The sequence below is a fragment of the Grampus griseus genome (assembly GCF_964374135.1).
Source record: "Grampus griseus genome assembly, chromosome: 1".
NCBI lineage: Eukaryota > Metazoa > Chordata > Mammalia > Artiodactyla > Delphinidae > Grampus > Grampus griseus.
This window is the reverse complement of record NC_139017.1, coordinates 177,576,345-177,597,285: the sequence shown is the minus strand read 5'-3', so window position 1 is coordinate 177,597,285 and position 20,941 is coordinate 177,576,345. Positions and strand designations below refer to the sequence as shown.

The following is a 20,941-nucleotide window of genomic DNA, read 5'->3' as shown; positions in this document are numbered from 1 at the left end:
CAGGGATAGATCATCTGTTGGCACACAAAACAAGTCTCAGTGCATTTAAGAAGATGGAAATTATATCATGCATTTTTTCTAATCACAGTGCTGTGAAACTACAAATCAACTATGAGAAGAAAGCTGGAAAACTCACAAATATGTAGAGACTGGACAACATGCTACTGAACAACTATTGAGTCAATGAAGAAATCAAAGAAGAAATCAAAAAATACCTGAAGACAATACAACATGTCAAAGCCTATGGGATGCAGCAAAAACAATACTAAGAAGAAAGTTTATAGCAATCCAGGCCTACCTCAAGAAACAAGAAAAATATCAAACAGTCTAACTTTACACCCAAAGGAACTAGAAAAAGAAGAACAAACGAAGCCCAAAGTCAGTAGAAGGAAGGACATAAAGATCAGAGAAGAAATGAAATAGACACAAAATTGACAAACCTTTAGCTAGACTCATTAAGAAACAAAGGGATAAAGCGCTAATAAAACCAGAAGTGAAAGAGGAGAAATATGATACCATAGAAACACAGAGGATTAGACGAGTATATTGTGAACAGCTACATGCCAACTACCTGGACAACCTAGAAGAAATGGGCAAATTCTTAGAATCATACAGCTTTATAAGACTGAATCATGAAGAAATGGAAAATCTTGATAGATTGATTACTAGTAAAGAGAATGAAACAGTAATCAAAGACGTCCCAAATAAACAGAAGTCAAGGACCAGACAACTTCACAGGGGAATTCTCCCAAACATTCAAAGAAAATTTGATACCTATGCTTTTCAAAACTCTTCCAAAAAAACTGAAGAGGGCGAAACACTTTCCAACTCATTTTACAAGGCCATCATTGCCTGATGCCAAAACCAGACAAGGACACCACACAAAAAAAGAAAATTACAGGCCAGTATCTCTGATGAACCTAAATGTAAAAATCCTGAAAAAAGGTTAGCAGGGCTTCCCTGGTGGCACAGCGTTTGCGAGTCCGCCTGCCAACGCAGGGGACGCGGGTTCGTGCCCCGGTCCGGGAGGATCCCACATGCCGCGGAGCGGCTGGGCCCGTGAGCCATGGCCGCTGCGCCTGCGCGTCCGGAGCCTGTGCTCCGTGACAGGAGAGGCCACAACAGTGAAAGGCCCGCGTACCGCAAAAATAAATAAATAAATAAATAATAATAAATAAAATAAAATAAAATTAGGCTTAAAAAAAAAAAAAGGTTAGCAAATACATTTAAAGGATCATACATCATGATCAAGTGGGATTTATTCCAGGGTTGCAAGGATGGTTCAGCATCCACAGATCAGTCAATGTGAAACACTGTGATTAACAGAAAGAAGGATAAAAATCAGATGATCATCTCAAGAGATGTGGAAAAAACATTTGACAAGATTCAATATCTATTTATAATTTTTAAAAACTCTCTATAAAATGGGTATAGTAGGAACATACCTCAACATAGTAAAGACCATGTATGACAGACCCACAACTAACATCATACTCAGTGGTGAAAAGCTGAAAGCTATCCTTCTAAGATCTGGAAGAAGACAAGGATGCCAACTCTCACCACTCTTACTCAACATACTATTGGAAGTCCTAGGCAGAGCAGTTAGGCAAGAAAAAGAAACAGAAGGCATCCAAATTGTAAAAGAAGGAAAACTAACACGATTTGCGGATGATATGATTTTATATATAGAAAACCCTAAAGACTCCACACACAAAAAAACTACTAGAAATAATAAATGAATATAATAAATTTGCAGGGTACAAAATCAACGTACAAAAACCTGTTGTGCTTCTATACACTAAAAATGAGCAGAAAGAGAAATTAAGAAAATCCCACAGTCACAACAAAAAGAATAAAATATCTAGGAATGAATTTAACAAAAAGAGGTGAAAGACCTGCATACTGAAAAACATAAGAAATTGAAGAAGATGGAAATAAATGAAAAGATGTTCCATGCTCAAGGATTAGAAGAGCTAACATTGTTAAAATGTACATACTACCTAAAGCAATCTACAGATTCAGTACAATCCCTATCAAAATCCCAAGGGCATTTTTCACAGAAACAGAGCAAAAAATTATAAAATGTATATGGAACCACAAAAGACCTCAAATAGCCAAAGTAATCCTGAGAAGAAAGAACAAAGCTGGAGGTATCACACTCCCTGAGTTCAAGCTATATCACAAAACTATAGTAATCAAAACAGCATGGTATTGGCAGAAAGACAGATACATAGCTCAGTGGAACAGAATTCAGAGCCCAGAAATAAACCCACACATATATGGACAATTAATTTATGACATAGGAGCAAAGAACATACAATGGAGAAAGGATAATCTCTTAAGTAAATGCCATTGGGGAAACAGGACAGCCACATACAAAAAATGGAAACTAGACCCCTGTCTCACAGCATGCACAAAAATTAACTCAAAATGAATTAAAGACTTGAATGTAAGACCTGAAACCATACAACTCCTAGATGAAAACAGGCAGTACACTCTCTGACATCAGTCTTAGCAATATCTTTCTGCTAACATATCTCCTCAGTGGAAACAAAAACTTCTGCACAGCAAAGAAAACCATTAACAAAATGAAAAGACAACCTACTGTATGCGAGAAGATATTTGCAAGTCATAAGAGGTTAATATCCAAAATACATAAAGAACTCATACAACTCAACAACAAGAAAACACAACCCGATTAAAAAACGGGCAGAGGAGCTGAATAGACATGTTTCCAAAGAAGACATGTAGTTGGCCAACAAGCACATGAAAGGATGTTTAACATCACTAATTATTAGGAACTGCAGTTCAAAACCACAAAGAGATTATCACCTCATATCCATTAGAATGGCTGTTATCAAAAAGGCAAGAAATAACAAGTATTGGTAAGGACGTGAAGAAAAGAAAACCTTCATACACTGTGGGTGGGAACGTAAATTGGTGTTGCTGCTATGGAAAACATATAGAGACTCCTCAAAAAATTAACAGAACTGCAATATGATCCAGCTATTCCACTTCTGGGTATTTAACCAAAGAAAATGAAAACACTAATTCAAAAAGATCCCTCTGTTCATCAGAGCATTAGTTACAGTAGTCAAGATATGGAAACAATGTAAGTGCTCATCAATGGATGAATGAATAAAGAAGTGATGTATATTAAACATTTTTTTAATTTTAAAATACATCTATATACAGTACACACAATGGAGTACTATTAAGCCATAAAAAAGAGGAAACCTTGCCATTTGCAACAAGATGGATGGACTGCGAGGGTATTATGCTAGGTGAAATAAAGCAGAGGAGAAAGACAAATACTGTATGATTTCACTCATGTGTAGAATATAAAAAACAAACAGACCGAAAAAATGAAGAAAAACACAAAAACAAATACTCTGTAGGTACAGAGAACAGAATAGTGGTTACCAGAGGGAAAGGGGGATGCTAAGTGGGTAAAGGAGGTCAAATGTATGGTAATGGAATCTACATTTTTGGTGATGAGCACGCTGTAGTGTATACAGAAGTAGAAATAACAATGTACACATGAAACTTATAAATGTCCTAAACCAATGCTACCTCGATAAAAAAAAAAAGATTTAAAAATAAATAAGTTGTAGAATCAGTTTCTTAATTCCTACACAAAAGCCTGCTGGGATTTTGATTGACATCATGTTGAATCTACTGACCAATGTGGGAGGAATTATTATCCTAACAGTATTGAGTCCTCTGATCCACGAGTGTGATCTGTTTATTTATGTAGGTCTTTAATTTTTCTCAGCAATGTTTTGTAGTTTTCAGTGTACAGGTTACACTTACTTTGCTAAATTTATCACTAAGGATTTTGTAATTTTGATGCTATTGTAAATGGCATTTTAAAATTTCAATTTCCAATTGCTTGTTGTTAGCATATGGAAAGCCAATCAAATTTTGTGTTTCGCACTTGTATTCTCAAAACTTGCCATAGTTTTACTTTTTCTTTTCTGATCTGTATACCTTAATTTATTTGTCTTTCCTTTTTGGACTGGCTAGGACCCCCAATATAGTACAGTAAGTCCCCTACATATGAACCTTCAAGTTGCGAATTTTCAAAGGTGGGAACGTGCGTTCCGTCAGCATCAGGCATGAGTGACATTGTAGCTTGCCCTCCGTCTCCTACTGCTGACGGCCCTTCAGCTCTACTACCATCTCCCACCTCCTCTCCCTCCTTCAGTCAGTAGCTCTTCTTGCCTGTTCACTCGATGCCAGCCCCTGTATGCCAGCTGTTGTACTGGACTACTGTACTTTTCAAGGGACTGTAGTGTAAGATTAAAAATGTTTTTTTTATTTTTTGTGTTTGTTTTTTATGCATTATTTGTGTGAAAAGTATTATAAACCTATTACAGCACAGTACTATATAGCCGATTTTGTTAGTTGGGTACCTCGCTAACTTTGTTGGACTTACAAACAAATTGGACTTAGGAACGTGCTTTCAGAACGGAACTCGTTCGTATGTAGGGGACTTACTGTATTGAATAGAAGTGGTTAGACAGACATTCTTGCCTTGTTCATCGTCTTAGGGGGAAATCTGTCACAGTTTCAGTAAGTATGATGTTAAATGTAGGTTTTCCTTAAATGGCCTTCAGCAAGATTGAGGAAGTTCCTTTCTGCTGCAGATTTACAGAGATGCTATTTCTGCATCTATTTTTTAAAATAAATGTATTTATTTATTTTTGGCTGCATTGGGTCTTCGTTGCTGCACGTGGCTTTCTTTAGTTGTGGTGAGCAGGGGCTACTCTTCGTTGCAGTGCGCGGGCTTCTCATTACGGTGGCTTCTCTTGTGGAGCATGGGCTCTAGGCACGAGGCTTCAGTAGTTGTGGCACGTGGGCTCAGTAGTTGTGACTCGCGGGCTTTAGAGCTCAGGCTCAGTAGTTGTGGCACACGGGCTTAGTTGCTCCGCGGCATGTGGGATCTTCCCAGATCAGGGCTCGAACCTGTGTCCCCTGCCTTGGCAGGTGAATTCTTAACCCCTGCCACCAGGGAAGCCCTTCTGCCGCTACTGAGATTAACCATATGGTTTTTCTCCCTTGTTCTGTTAATATGGTGAATTACATTAACTAATTTTCAAATATTAAATTAATCTTGTATTTGGTCATGCTATTTTATCCTTTTTGTATATTACGGATTCTATATCCTAATATTTTAAGGATTCTTGCACCTATTATGAGAAATATTGGTCCATTGTCTTCTTTTCTTATGATGTCTTTATCTGGTTTTGGTATCAGGATAATACTGGCCTAACAAAAGAAATGAGTTGGGCACTGTTCCCTCCTCTTCTGTTTTCTGGAAGAGTTTGTATTGAGTTGATATTATATCTTCCTTAGTATGGTTGGTAGAATTGGTGAATTCTACAAATAGTGAAGCTATCTGGGCCTGAAGTTTTCTTGATGAAAGGATTTTTAAAAACAAATTTGATTTTTTTTTAATAGACATGGTTAATAGACTCAGGTTATCTATTTCTTCCAAAGAATGATCTTTGGTAATTTGTATCATTCAAGATGATACAAATCCATTGTCCATTTCATCTAAGTTGTTGAATTTATTGGCATAAAGTTATTTATAATAGTCCCTATCCTTTTAATGTCTATAGAATTTATACTAATGTCTCCTTTCTATTTGCTGATATTATTACTTTTTCCTTATCATTCTGGCTCTATGTTTACCACTTTTATTAACTTTTCAAGGAAGCAACTTTTGATCTCATTGGGTTTATTTGCTATTTTTTTTGGTCTTGTATTTTATTGATTTCTGCTCTAATCTTTATTATTTCATGTGTTTACTTTGGATTTTATTCACTCTTTTTCTAATTTCTTAAGGTGGAAGCTTAGAGCATTGATTTGAGACCCTTTTTTCCCCTCCTAATATAAACATTTAACGTTTTATATTTCCCTCTAAGCACAGCTTTAGCTGCATCCCTCAAATTTTTGTATGAGTGTTTTCATTTTCATTCAGTACAAAATATTTTATAATTTCCCTTATGTTTTCTTCTTTGACCATGGGTTATTAGACATGTATTTATTTCCTAATACTTGGGGATTTTCCAGGTATTTTATTGGTTTCTAACTTAATTGCAGTCAGACAGCATTCTTTGTATTTTTTTTAATTTACTGAGGCTTGTTTAATAGTCCAGAATTCGGTCTGTCTTGATAAATGTTTCATATGCACTTGGAAAGAATGTGTGTTCTGCAGTTGTTGAGTAGCATTCTTCTGTAAATGTAAATTTGGTCAAGTTGGCTGATAATGTTGATTCAGCCTTCTACATCCTAACTGATTTTCTATCTACTTGTTTTCTCATTTATTAAGATAAGGCTGTTAACATGTCCACCTATAATTGTGAATTTGTCTATTTTTTTCTTGCTGTTCAATCAGTTTTTGCTTCATGTATTTTGAAACTCTTTTATTAGTTGCATACACATTTAAGATTATGTGCTTTTGATGAATTGGATTCTCTATTATGAAATGTACCTTTCTTGATGTCCACTTTGTCTGATATCAGTGTAGCTCCTCCAGCTTTATTTTGATAGTGTTTACATGGAATATTTTTTTCCATCTTTTTACTTTTATCTGTGTCTTTATATTTAAAGTTGATTTCTGGTAACCAGTGTATGGTTGGGTATTGCTTCTTTATCTATGTGACAGTCTCTGACTTTTAATTGGAGTACTTAGAGTACTTTACATTTAATATGATTATTGATATGATCAGGTTTAAATTAAATCTTCCATCTTGCTACTTGTTTTATGTTTGTCTCATTTGCTCGTTCTTCCTTTTTTCTCTTCCCCTCCTCCTTTTGATTTAATTGTGTATTTTTTTTTTTTTTTTTTTTTTGGTGGTACGCGGGCCTCTCACTGTTGTGGCCTCTCCTGTTGTGGAGCACAGGCTCCGGATGTGCAGGCTCAGCAGCCATGGCTCATGGGCCCAGCCGCTCTGCGGCATGTGGGATCTTCCCGGACCGGGGCACGAACCTGTGTCCCCTGCATCGGCAGGCAGACTCTCAACCACTGCGCCACCAGGGAAGCCCAATTGTGTATTTTTAATGATTCCATTTTCTCTCCATTATTGGCCTCCCAGCTATTCTTTTATTTTTTTTTCCTTTTTTCCTTTTTTTTTTTAGTCATTGCTCTAGGATTTACACATGCATCTTTTACTTATCCCAGTTTACCTTCACATATTATACCTATTCTATCACTTTATGTCTAAGAACCTTAACACAGAGTACTTCCATTTTCCCTCTTTTTTGCCATTTCTGTCATACACTTTACTTCACCATGTATTATAAACCCCACAATAGAAGTTTTACTGTTTTTGCCTTAAACAGTTACCTCTTAATGAGATTTTTCTAATGAGGAAAAATGTCTTTTATGTTTACCCATACCCTTTTTTAAAAAATTAGAGAGGTACTTTGTTTTGTTTTAATTGTTCCAAAGTCAATGAGAAGGACCTTGAAGGGTCCCAGGCAAGATAGGAAAGGAATGATCCATGAGGCCCCATAAGAGCCATAAAGCGCTGGGCCTTGGGATGGATGGACGGCTTCTCTGTGGTAACAGAGAACATTCAGGAACATTCTCTCCTCTGTGGTGAGGAGAGAATGTAGATAGGAGTACGTTTATGTTTGGTATCAGGAGGATGAATTTCCTTTCCAGTGGCTTCCTTTTTTTTTCTTAAAAACTAGGTGAGAGTGAGGGAGGAAATAGAGGAGTAGAAGATAATCCTGCTGGGGATAGACTAGTGTGCTGACCACAGAGCTGTACCAGGATTACAGGCTTTGTGATGATCCTCTGGTGGTGATGAATTTACTGTAGAACCAATGCACCCTGTTATACGTGACTTTCTCTGTGCCTTTGGCTACTTGGGCTTAGATAAGAACAGAATTGATAAGTGGCTTTATCAGAGTTACATTTTGATAGTTGTGGAAAATTAAAGGGAAAAAGAAGTCTCAGGTCTTGCAGAGTGCTACTGAATGAATGATGGGCTTTGGACTCTAAGCAGAATGGCTAAGGCACGGTTCCAAATTTGTAGTTGGAAGAGTAGAACAAGGAAACAAGAAATTGAAGCTGAGAGGTTGGTGATTTTGGAGACGGAGCTGGAGATGGAGCAGTTGTGGGTGATGAGAACAAACAAGGAATGGCCTTGGGAGGAGGCTAGTTCAGGAAGACTGAGAAGGAGATCTTGGGAAGATCGAGGAACTGGAAGGCTGAGGTGACCTGGGATGATGGCTGCACTGGGTGGTGAAGGACCCTACCAGCTAGTTGCCAAAGTCTTTGGAGAATGAGGGCCAGTTTGGCAAATCAGCCCCTGACAGGTATTTTCAAATTTTTTTGTTGTTGATTTTTGATAGGAAGCAGTGGCAGCAGTATAAACTTTGCTACTAGTGATTATTCTTCTGAAATCTTTCAAAATGGGCAGCAGTCTCAGGATGTACAGAAAAAAGAAACATTTCCCAACTTAGCTGAAGAGTCCATCTGGAGAATGATAGAACAAACACCTGAGTGCATTCTGATGACGTATCAGGTGCCTGAGAGGTAAGAAAGCATGTTAGAAGACCCACCTTTATATAAGTGTTTTATGGTTTCTTAAGTGTGTTTTTTAATACAGAGTGATTTTTAATGTTTTTATACATATCCTTAGAGAAATGTATTTTCAAATTCATTCATTTGAAGTCAAAAGACAAATGATTTCTTAAAACAATGGTTGTAGTGGTAGTGACGGTATAAATATGTTATGTGTCCTGAGACAAGAAAACAAAGAGAGGCAGTGCTTTCCAAGACAGCCCGCAGGGACGAGAACTTTTTTTAGAGCCTGGACTTTTTTCTCTCATTCTAAAAGAAGAGAAGACCTAAAGGAAATCTGTTTCTTCCATATGACTCATTAAAACACTATACAGGTATTCGCCATCAAGAGAAAGAGGCCTAGCTTTACCAATCTGACAAGGAAATGAGTCAGTTGTTATATTTTTGATGTGTACGTCACATACTAACAAGAAATATAAAGTATATGACAAAGTAAAAAGAAGTGCTGTTCTTAGATCTCAAGATAAGGACCCTGTGCCTTATTGAGGACTGGGAAGGTGTTGTTTGTTTGTTCGTTTGTTTTCAGGGTTAAAGAAATTGTACTGAAAGAAGACCTAGAAAACCTGGAAAGCATGAGGCGGCGGCAGCCGCAGTTTTCTCACGGACAAAGGGAGGAGCTGGCCAATGTGCGTTCCTGGATTCAGAGCCAGACGATCCCTCGGGAAATAGACATCCAGGTAAGCCCAGTAATAACAGCTGTCATGTGTTGCTGTTTCTGTGCCAGGTAGTGTTCTGGGCGCTTAGTGTACAGTCATCCCTCGTTTTCTGCAGGGGACTAGTTCCAGGACCCCCTGGGGTACCAAAATCTGCGGATGCTCGAGTCCCTCATGTAAGATGGCGTGGTATTTGCATGTAGCCTATGCATGGCCTCCCGTGTACCTTAAATCATCTCCAGATTACTTATAATACCTAATACAATGTAAATGCTATTTAAACAGTTGTAAATTCAACGTACATTCTATGTAAATAGTTGCTGGTGCACTGCAGATTTAAGTTTTGCTTTTTGGAACTTTCTGGAATTTTTTTCCCCAAGTATTTTCGATCTATGGTTGGTTGAGTCTGTGGATGTGGAACCTGCAGAGAGGGCCGACTGTGCATTGCATGATCCCGCTGAAAATCTTAATCTTCACAATTGCTTCTGTGGTAGGTGTTATTATCCCTGCTTTACCAATAACAACAAAGTGAGGTTTACAGATACTAAATAATTTGTACACTCAGCCCTCTATATCCACAGTTCAAATTTCAATCTGTAGTTGGTTGAATCCAAGGATGCGGAACCCTCGAGTGCAGAGGGCTGACTGTACCAAGTCATCTATACAAGGATTGAGCATCCACAGATTTTTGTATCCTCAGGGGGTTCAGGAACCAAGCCCTCTGCACAAGCTGAAGGACAGCTGTGTAAGGGCTCAGTTCTTCTGATTTTGAATACAGGTCTTTCTGGCTCCAAGTGTTTTTTTCTTCCACCAGTTGGAATGTTACGGGGCAGTTAGGAGTAAAGACACCTGCTTTCATATGTGATTGACTGGGGAAGAGAGTATAAGATTTGCATGTCAAATATGCGTGCATGTTTGAAAAGAGTTGAATCTCAAGATGTAAGATTCACACCAGAGGATTTAGGATTTAGGATTTAGGATTCATGCCGAGCAGGAATTTCTGTGGGAAGAGTATATGAAGAATGAGCCCCAAAACAATTGAAGCAAAAGTATTTAAACAATTGCTGTCATTTCCCTTCTAATAATAAGGGATGAACTATAATGGATAGTCTTAGATGTGAATAAGTGGGAGAATGAGACACAGGTTGCTTGGCCGGCATTTTACTGGTTTAAACACTTTTCAGGTGACTTCACATCAAATAACCTGCCTGTTCTTGTTCCTTTTTGGAGGGCTGTGTCACTTGCGAAAACGGAGATTCAGCTGGTGATGCTGCAGAATCCTGTGGTCCGGATCCAGCAGAAGCAGCAGTTGAGTGACTCGAAGATGCACCTGTACTCCCTCTCCAGGCCTGTGGGACAGCTAGACCTCCTGTGATTCCTATAAACCCCTGGGTCTTAAATGACCGTGAAGTTATCATTGAATATTAAGCTTTTTCCTTCCTGATTTTTTAACAGACATCATTTTCCTGAAGCAGACATTGTATATAGACTCTTTTCATTGTCTTTTTCCCCAATGTATTTAAACGGTCAAATAGACTCTTTTTCTAGTTTAGCTGTCCTCTAATGAGATTGGATGACCTCTGAAGAGGTATGTGTACAGTCAAACTTTACTTCAGATGTCACCCCAAATAAATTACAATTAGAAGTATAGCTAGAGGACTTCCCTGGTGGTGCAGTGGTTAAGAATCTGCCTGCCAATGCAGGGGACACGGGTTCGATCCCTGGTCTGGGAAGATCCCACATGCCGCGGAGCAACTAAGACCGTGCGCCACAACTACTGAGCCTGCACTCTAGAGCCCGTGAGCCACAACTACTGAGCCCATGCACCACAACTACTGAAGCCCACGCACCTAGAGCCCGTGCTCTGCAACAAGAGAAGCCACCGCAATGAGAAGCCTGCACACCACAACGAAGAGTAGCCCCTGCTCGCCACAACTAGAGAAAGCCCACGTGCAGCAAGAAGACCCAGTGCAGCCAAAAATAAAGTAAATAAAATAAATAAATTTATTTAAAAAAACCAAAGTATAGCTAGAAAGAGCCCCAAACCTTAGCCTCATTGATTTTGTTCTGTTGTTACATGAATCATTTCCCCCTGTTAGAGACTTCAAGAAATCCCCGCTATGGGCCATGGACCTTTCCTAACAGTGTCCATAAATACAGTGCCCTCACCTGGTCTTTGCACGGTGACACATCCCTCCACAATTAGGGTCTGACATTCCAGTTTTCTCACAACGCAACACAGATCACTTCAGCATTGACCAGTATGAAAATGTATTGTCCATTGGTGTACCGGAAATTCCTAGCTTTTAGGGTTGAATTTTGACCTTCATTTTTGTAGCCGCTTTTCCTTTTGATTTTCTACCTTCCACTGAAATTCTCAAAGTCTTGGTTAAAAATGGATCAGCTTAACAATGAGCTTATTCTTTGCGGGGTTTAAATTAGCTTTTGCATGTGTAATGTTAAGACAAAAGAGCTTCTAGCTCAACCAGCTTCTGACTCTTTGAAATTTTTAAATAATGATTGCAAAAAGTTTTTAAAGTCATGTAAGAGTTAATGTTGTTCTTATATGCGTATGTGTTTAAATGTTGTCTTATCAAAACTAACAGTTAACTCTTTGTTTCCAAGCAATTTACACAAAAGAATGTCTCTCAATCCCTGCCAGAGGTCTGATTGGCACTGCCTTCTTTTTGTCCTTAAATAGGGGTAAGTGTTGCCCTTAAATAGGGGTAAGGGACCTACGGGAGGTCCCTAGCCAAGAGGGTTGCAGAATCTGCCACAAATGAGGGCTTCCTGGGCCTGCTGAAGTTGTGTCTTTTAAGAAGTGAGTGAGTTGTTTGCATGATAAGGGAGCCCCCTCTTCTTAGAGAAGTGATGATTCCTTCTCAAACTTGGAATGACGTGCAGTTCACACCCATGTAGATCAGAAACAGGAATAGAAGAAAATGAAGGCTGGAATAACCTTTTCTCTTTTAAATAACATGCAACAAACTAACTTACTTTTCTTTTGTTGCTGTTGTGTTTTTTTGTTGTTTTTTTTTGTTTTAGGAAAACGCTTCTTCCTTTCAAGTTTCATAGTTTTTTATAAAATGCATGCTGCTCCTAATTATGAGAATCAACCTTTCTATCCACAATGCTGCTGGACTCTGATTCTCAAGCCTCGTAGCTTAGATTTACTTTCTAAAGTGGAACAGACGGCTCTCGAATCTGCAGGGGATTGGTTCCAGGACCCCCTCGCAGATGCTAAAATCCATGGATGCTCGAGCCCCTTCTATAACGTGGTGTTACAGTCAGCCCTCTGTACCCGCGGATCCGCGCCCAGGATTCTACACCCGTCCCCGATTCTCCCCACCAGGAATACGGGGGGCCAACTCAGCTTCCTAGAAGGTAAATCTTTCTTCAGGGGTCAGAACCATTTTCAAATGATGCCCGTGACATTTCCTGGAATTTTCTCACTTTAAGCTGTTCATGCCCATATTCCTGTCTTATGAATAGAGAACTCTCCTATTCTGCTCCATCTCGATTGTTAAATGATCTCTGAAGCCCTTGTTGTGTTGGTCCAGTTTTGTGGTATTTTTGCCCTTGGTGAAAAATCAAATTTTAAAAAATGAACCAGCCTGGATATTGTCCATCAGTAGAATCGCTGTGACCTTCTGTAGTGATAACCTTGTTAATTTTTTTAAATTAAAAATGACATGGGGCAATCAGAGGACTGTTCTGCATTTGTGAACATGTTTTTTAAACCTGACCTTCTCTAATATAAGCCCTCTTTTCGATTCTTCCTGGATGTTTGTTTTATCGACATTTGCTTATTTCTTTGCCTTACTACACGTTTAGGGTCAATTTAAAATTGGTGCTTGTTGTAAGCAGATCTATAAAACCATTTGTAGTTTTGATACTTTGATAAGTCGCCGAATTATCATGTTTAGAGTTTGGACCATGATGCTTCTACTGCTGAGGATGAGCAGACAAGGTTCAGCAGTGCGGCTGCCGCCCCCCAGGGGGGCTCCCCCCAAGTTTAAACAGTTGTTCAAGTTTATTAACTTTTTGTATCGATAACTATAGAAATTGGTAATAAAAATGTATACTATAGGCTTCAGTGTTTACAGAAATGTTACCAAAAAGCTGTATTTTCTTGGAGGAGAGGTCAGGATTTATGAACAACAGAATGCTGTGGGAACGGAATCGTTTTACAATTAAGTGCAACTTCATCATAACTCACAAGGTAAATTTAATCCAAATGGAAATTTTCTTTTAACTGAGTTTATAATTAACTGTGAATTTACTTGTTTTTGATGGTTATGAATATTTTAATCGGGTATCTTTTTTAAGCAAGAACAATAAACGGTATACATGTAAAACTTGAGAAATTTCTTGCACTGCATCAACAAACCTTTGCCCTGAATGTGTGTTTTGTATCATTGAGGAATATTTACTGAGATTGAGAGACACTGCAGGGTGCTCACGTTAGGGTCACTCTGTGTCTGCGTCTCTGTCATCTCTGCGTCCAAGGTCCTGCTCGGTGACAACACAGCATTTAGTCCTCACTTCAGCACTGGGAGGAGCTTATTGGGTTCTGAGCAAATGTACATGTTTTTTAATACCAATTTTTTTATTTTTGGCTGTGTTGAGTCTTTGTTTCTCTAGTTGCAGTGAGTGGGGGCTACTCATCGTTGCAGTGCACAGGCTTCTCATTGCAGTGACTTGTCTTGTAGCGGAGTGTGGGCTCTGGGCATGCAGCTTCAGTAGTTGTGGCTCACGGGCTCTAGAGCGCAGGCTCGGTAGTTGTGGCTCGCGGGCTCTAGAGCGCAGGCTCAGTAGTTGTGGTACACGGGCTTAGTGGCTCCGTGGCATGTGGGATCTTCCCAGACCAGGGCTCGAACCCATGTCCCCTGCGTTGGCAGGTGGATTCTTAACCACTGCGCCACAAGGGAAGTCCCTTTAATACTAATTTTAATGCCTCATTTACAAAATTTAGTTATCAAGATTACTCTTTCAGATTCTGTAGAGTGAACCTGTGTTTCACAAAGTCTGACTGTGGAACTGGCAGCAACAGAACCTTGGAATTAAAATATGAATCGGAATCCTGAAGCCAACAGGACTTGCTAAATGTTATACCTTTCAAACCACCTGCACCTCCTGTCGTTTAAAACAACAGCAACCCAAGAAGGGAAGAGAGCTCAGTGTAGATGGGACGTGTACTCCGCCCGCAGGGACCGTTCCGGTGCTGCCCATGAATGATCTCATTTAATACAACCACGGAATAAGCAGCGTCGCTGCCCTCATTTTACAGAGAAGGACACGGGGGTGGAGAGAGCTGGATGGCCCGGCTGGGGGCTCACAGCTGGGTGGGAGCAATGACTTGATGCCAGAGCCCCGGCTGTAAGAGCAGCTGCCCTAGTATCACAAAACGGGAGGGATTTGGGATTCTACGGCGATGGAGTCCACCCTAAGCACTTGCTGGTGTCATAAACATACCGGCACTTGTGCGGCCAGAGTCCTGTGTTAGGGAACTGGATTCAGTTGAAGTTCAGCAGCGAGCGATGCCACAGCATCCTCACAGCCACATGTCAGCATGTTCCTGAGATGACGCGTCCATCCTTCAAGCTAGAGACAGCTTGCCTACAGATTTGTTCTTGATGTCTTAGACAAGGAAAGGGAAGATTTATCAGACCTGCGCCCTAAAGAGATTTTGGACGGTGGTTGACAAGATCAATACCGATTATGTGGCTGTTTGGTGCGGACCTGACCCTTCATTCCTCCTGAGTTGGGGGTGTGATTGGCTACAGAGCCGAGAAGGGGAGCCTGGGTTTCCCTTGAGAAGTGCTCTCCCGCGGGCACGGGCCGTGCTGGGAGCTGCGTGGAGCTCGCGGGTCTCAGCTGCATACTCTATACATAGATAAGCTACGATGGTATAGATGGATTAAGAGGATAAGTTAGTACGTGCACACACACACACACACACACACACACACGCTTTTTAAAAATTAACAAACCAGGCTATATTTCCATTCCACAATCTTAAATCCCACCTCAAGTTTCTTCTCTAAGAAACAGATGATGAAGATATTTTTCTAGTACTGTGCTCCTTGAGCTCACAGAAACTGACATCGAACAAGCTTCAGTGTTAAGAGATTAAAGTTTTCAAGTGTTCAGTACTTAGGTTAACTAAGAGAGAGGGGATCGGAGTGTGTGGATGACCTCCTTCAAAAACAAAGAATTCAGACTTCCCAGCCCTTATCTTTAGGCATCTTTCACTTCGGACGCTTTTCCAAGCTAAGATACTGATTTTTTTTTTTTTAAGTAATAACTCAGGTTGTTATTTTTAAGGGTTGAGAGGACATCATCACTAAGATAATGTAGGTTAAATGATTTGTAGTTTTACTGTTTTAACTAAAATTTACTTTTATGATTTTTTCTTCTTAGTATTTGCTTCTTTTCATTTATTTGTTTACTTTTAAACTTTTAGATAATTCTTTAAAGATAAATTCAAGGATAGATTTTCAGGATATGTTTATAAGTAAAAGAACCACTCATGATATTTGTAAAACATAGAGGATTTATTTTCCAAATAATAATGAACAGGGTATAGCTTGCCTAGTTTTTCATCTATACTGCTTTCAGATCAAGCGTTTTTATTTGACTTTTTCTAAGATGGTTGGTTTTGAGTTGCCTAGTAGATGTTCATGTCACTTCAGACACAGTACTTCCAGAAGCATTCAGAGGGAGTTCCACGTTTCTTGTATGGCTTCCTGATTCTGGCTAAAAGGTGACTCAGTAAAATGTTAGGATCTTGTCCTGAGAAAGCCTGAAATTAAAACAATCCAAATAAAAAAACAGGTTATCAATGAATTGAGTCCTACACACACAAATAGGAACCTTAGTTCCTTTAAAAAGTGTTTTCTTGCTGTTTTATGGGATAGAATTGTGGTGAGCGCCCAGCATGTAGACTCTGGATTTCATGAGCACATGCTAATCACCTTTATGATTTTAGAGTCTTTCATCATAACTCTTCTATTCGGAACAATATAAACATCTGAATGATAACGTTTAACGTAGAAGCCATCCCCATCCCCTTCTGGATGGGTTACCTGCCCTGGGGCCTCAGGTGGTGTATGCCATCTTCAGAATTGACGGATTCCAGAGTATATTTTTATAAGGATGGTAATGGGTGCTACACCAAAAACAGGTGTCTCCAGTCAAAATATTTGGGAAATGCTTGGTTAAAATTAAATACGCTTATCTCATTTCCTGGAGGCTTTAACATGCTAATAATGTACATAAAGATATTACCAGGACGGGAGAGGGGCCAGAACCCAGGGTGTCACTGTAGGCTGGCTCGTGGGACTGGTATACCTGGAAAGCCCTTTAGGAGACACTAATTTAGAGTTTGAGGGGTTGATCATGATGAAATACAGATTTTTCTTTTAGTGTTTAAGGTCCTCCATTAACTGTGCACCATTTCTAACCATTTAATATTATCATTCATCAATCCCAATCACAGTCTGCCTTCTGCACCCAAGACGATTTCCTGCATATTCTGCTCTGTCACACATATGACATCTCAGGGTTTGGACCGTGTCTTTCTTCTATTTAGACATCATATGGCCGTGCTTGTCATACTTTATTTAATGTGCATAAGGATCACCTGGGGAATCTTGGTAAGATGCAGCTTTTGATTCAGTAGGTGCTGGGGGGTGGGGGCTGAGAGTCTGCATTTCTCACAAGCTTCTACATGATACTTACCTTTCTCACACTTCCTCTTGGGTAAAAAATGTTGGTACCGAGATCTGGAAAACAGTATTTTGAAACCATTCATCATCAGATCTGTTATTTCCATTTTACACTTGTCTTATTTAAAACGCACAAAATAGAATATTCCTAAATCACGTCTAGTTTCTGATTTTCCTTTTTTTCACACCACAGTGATATTTACTTGAAGGAAGATAGGCAGGCACCTGGTTCTTTCTCGCTTCCGGAATTCACAAAGGGCACTGCATTTTCCTGAGTTAGCAGTTCAGTAGTTTATCAAAAATATTTTATAACAAGTGAAATTCTTTCTACTAAACAAGGTCTATTAAAAGACTCCATTTTGTTTCCAGAATGTCCTGAGCATTTCTATCAGTGCTGGGAGGAATACAGTGACAGAGAAAATAGTGAAAGCTGCCATGTCATGGATTACTTTTGTGTGCCACTGTGCTGAACATTTTACTTGCATTTTCTCATTGACTGAACTTCACAATAACCCCACGAGATGGGCATTTTTATCATTCCGTTTACTGGTTTAAGAAACTGAGGTACAGATAGATTAAGTAATTGGCTTAAGACTTGAGTAAGTGGGAAACCAGGATTGTAAATTTCACTTATTGAAAACTGGGATAATACCCTCCTTCCCCCCAAAATAAAAGTCCATACAGAGAACAGATATACTGAGGGACCAAGCAGAGCAGGATGCTTGGAAGGAGTTGCTGAGAAAAAGAAAACAGAAGATGTCAGAGGAAGTCTTTATGCCCAGAGGGGAGAGTGTTGGGTAACTAACTCAGTTTATATAGCTGATCTTTATATTCCAAAATAGGATTTTACCTCATCTGATTCATGAGCACAGGGAGTAAATTCAGTGGCAAAAAAATCAGACAGGCTGGGGACTTCCCTGGTGGCGCAGCGGTTGGGAGTCCGCCTGCCGATGCAGGGACGCGGGTTCGTGCCCCGGTCCGGGAAGATCCCACATGCCGCGGAGCGGCTGGGCCCGTGAGCCATGGCCGCTGAGCCTGCGCGTCCGGAGCCTGTGTTCCGCAACGGGCGAGGCCACAGCAGTGAGAGGCCCGTGTACCGCAAAAAAATAAAATAAAATAAAACAAAATCAAATAAAATCACAAGAATCATTTTACCTGCTTTCCTAAGACCATCTCCTGTCTGTGCACCTGACATCTCTGGCAGCATCTGCAGAAGGGAAGCTCTTTCCAGCTCATCCAAAGTTGATTCGACATCTTCAGGTGCTACACAGAGTAGAAATAGATATTAGCAACTCAGCTGATTCTTCAATCACTTCTGCTCCTTACTGCCTTTTCGGGGGTACCAGGGACAAGGAGATAATACTAGAAAAACTTCAAATACTAAATTCCGGGTTTGTCGCCAGTAGTATTTTAACCGAGAAGTAGAAATGCTACAGTCCAGTTCACAAGCCGGCAGAACAGGAAATCAAGCGTGTGACTCTCATTCTGACTCCTCCTGCCTGTGTGGCCTTGCCAGGCCGTTCACTGCCTTGAATAAGAGGGTAGGGCTGAGCCATAGAGTCAGTGAAAAAGCACTTCCACTTACAAAGTGATTCTTCCTCATTTCTATTTACCTACTGCTGCCTTTTGCCTTTTGCTTTTAGACATATGGGTGGTGAAATTGGAGTGAAAGGAAAAATGAAGGAGTGGTTTTCTAAAAGACAGGATTGTTAAGGTTCTTCCTGTAAAGCAAATAGGATGGCATCACCTCTTACCTGCCTGGCCTCCAAGATTTAGGCACAATTGTCAGGAAAGAGTCAGCTTTAAAATACTCTTTAAAGAAGTTGATAGCAACAATTTCAGGGTGAAATTTGGTCAGCTTAGTGGCATAGAAGATGCATGGTAAGTGTGTGCAAGGTGTGTGGGAAGTGAGTGTGAGGTCTGGTGAGCAGACTCTGGGCCCTGGCAGAGCAATCTTGGCCAGGTGCTGCAGTGGGGAGATGGAGCTTCTGGGGAGTCCTGTACTATCCACTTGCTTCACTAAGGCTTCCAAATCCTCAGCTACGACCTTGATTGGAAAGCAAAGAGCAAGCCGTTGTGGAGGCTTCTGGGCACATTCACAGTACTTCTGAAGAATATTAATGAGAAATCTATAAAATTTGGCCACACATCAATGTTTATGTCATGAAGGATCATTTATGGAGAAACAAATAAGTGGGAAAAAATTTCAGGCAAAAACTCTAATGTAAAGCTGCCACTTGTTAAGAATTTAAGTGAGGGGCTTCCCTGGTGGCGCAGTGGTTGAGAGTCCGCCTGCTGATGCAGAGGACGCGGGTTTGTGCCCCGGTCCGGGAAGATCCCACATGCCGCTGAGTGGCTGGGCCCATGAGCCATGGCCGCTGAGCCTGTGCGTCCGGAGCCTGTGCTCCGCAACGGGAGAGGCCGCAGCAGTGAGAGGCCTGCGTACCGCAAAAAAAAAAAATTTAAATGAGATACTATACTCATCTAAGTTTGGAAAAATCATAATCATGATATGTAATTTTTTGAGGATGACAGTAATATCTGAATGTTCATTCTTGGTTTCATCTTATGCTTTTCACTGTTCCTCATTTTAAATAGCAGAGATTCAATAAAGTTAATGCCCGATTTAGCCATTAAGATGACTGCCACTTATGAGTTCAGTGACTGTGGAAGTTGACTGATAGTGCATGAATTAGAGCTTGACAATTATCAGAAAGCTGCTTGAGAGAAACTTTAGAGAGTAGAAATTATAAAATCAATGGCTTAGAAGAGATTTTTTCCTTTATTAAAAAAAATGTCTAAAGTACCACAATTAAAGACAAGTTAAAATGCTTATGAACCTAATACCCAAGCACCAACCTTTTCGTTTCTTAAACTAAATTAAGAGCTGACAGCACAATAAGTATCTGCTTGACTGATACACTTTAAGAGAATTCAACTTAGAATTGAACTGAATGAAACATGAATCAAAAGGAAAACATAAATGTACTTGGAAATCTGTGTCATCCCTAGCCCCAGCCAGTCACTTCTTTATTTTTTAATAAACATTTTTGTTTCATATAACACGTGTCAGATGATTACTTTTTAGCTTAAAATAAGATACAATAAAAATATTTTATCCTATAATTGGAACAACCAATTCTGCATTCATCCAGTTCATTTAAAATAGAAACGAAAAGCAATGATGTTTTAAATTTAGTGCCATTTTCAAAATTGAAAAAAAAAAAGAAACAGCTGATCAAAATAACTTAGAAACATAGAAGTGACATTAAATAAGCAATGTTACCCTTCTACTTTTACATTTTAGGAAGGAAAAAAAAAAACATATCCATTCCTGACTCTAAGATGTGTTGTAAGGACCCTCAGAATTCTTTTCATAGCTGGGACTATTAATTTCACAAGACTCCTTTAAGAAAGAATATTCATTCTTATCTCTAACATTGCATTTAGACCCTTGAAGACTCTTTCAAGACTGACATAAGGGAAAGAAATCATTTTACCTGAGAGCTGCAGGGGCTCTTCCCTGGAGTCAAGGACAGGAAGAGACCAGAGAGGATTTAAGCATCCTATGAAAAGCAAACAGCAGGAGACCAGCTTATACATGATTGGCAGGAGACCAAAGTCTTCCTTCTCGGCTTCTGGCTTCTGTTTGTGAGAACTCTCAACTTGCTTCTTCTTGGGGATATAGCTCAGTGGTAGAGCATTTGCCTGCAACTTGTTCCTTCTCATTCTGTGATCAGCGATTATATATATTATCCTATGACCTCATATCATCCCCTACAAAAAAAAAATAAATAAATTTATTGGCTATGAAGGCGGAAAGACAATCACTTTGCATTGATGTAATTTTTCAAAGTAGCAACTCATAGACAATAAATTTACTGTCTTGTTGCCTAGTGTACAAAATAGGTATTAAATAAAGAACAGTTACGTTTATAAATCTGGCAAAAGGAGTA

The 20,941-nt window shown here is 39.6% G+C and overlaps 2 protein-coding genes across 7 annotated transcripts in view; one reads left to right on the top strand and one right to left on the bottom strand.

The window, feature by feature from the left end:
- PER3 (period circadian regulator 3) overlaps window positions 1-14,383 on the top strand; it is a 64,720-nt gene extending 50,337 nt beyond the window's left edge. For 2 of the 6 annotated variants that reach the window (XM_082663966.1, XM_082663965.1), the window contains exons 19-21: window positions 8,371-8,554; window positions 9,129-9,279; window positions 10,486-13,565. In XM_082663966.1, coding sequence (XP_082520092.1) covers window positions 8,371-8,554; window positions 9,129-9,279; window positions 10,486-10,572 — 422 coding nt within the window. In that variant the 3' untranslated portion in view covers window positions 10,573-13,565. Of the gene's footprint in view, window positions 1-8,370; window positions 8,555-9,128; window positions 9,280-10,485; window positions 13,566-14,251 lie in introns of those variants that run through there. The other 4 variants (XR_014297325.1, XR_014297328.1, XR_014297326.1 and 1 more) reach the window with 4 other exon arrangements.
- A 1,348-nt stretch (window positions 14,384-15,731) lies between these two features.
- UTS2 (urotensin 2) lies at window positions 15,732-20,588 on the bottom strand (the record flags this gene model as incomplete). Its single annotated transcript, XM_082674459.1, has 4 exons — window positions 15,732-16,060; window positions 16,999-17,042; window positions 18,141-18,248; window positions 20,486-20,588. 4 exons carry the CDS (start codon window positions 20,586-20,588, stop codon window positions 15,947-15,949), a joined length of 369 nt encoding a protein of 122 aa, XP_082530585.1. The 3' UTR covers window positions 15,732-15,946.
- Between the last annotated feature and the right edge of the window lie 353 nt (window positions 20,589-20,941).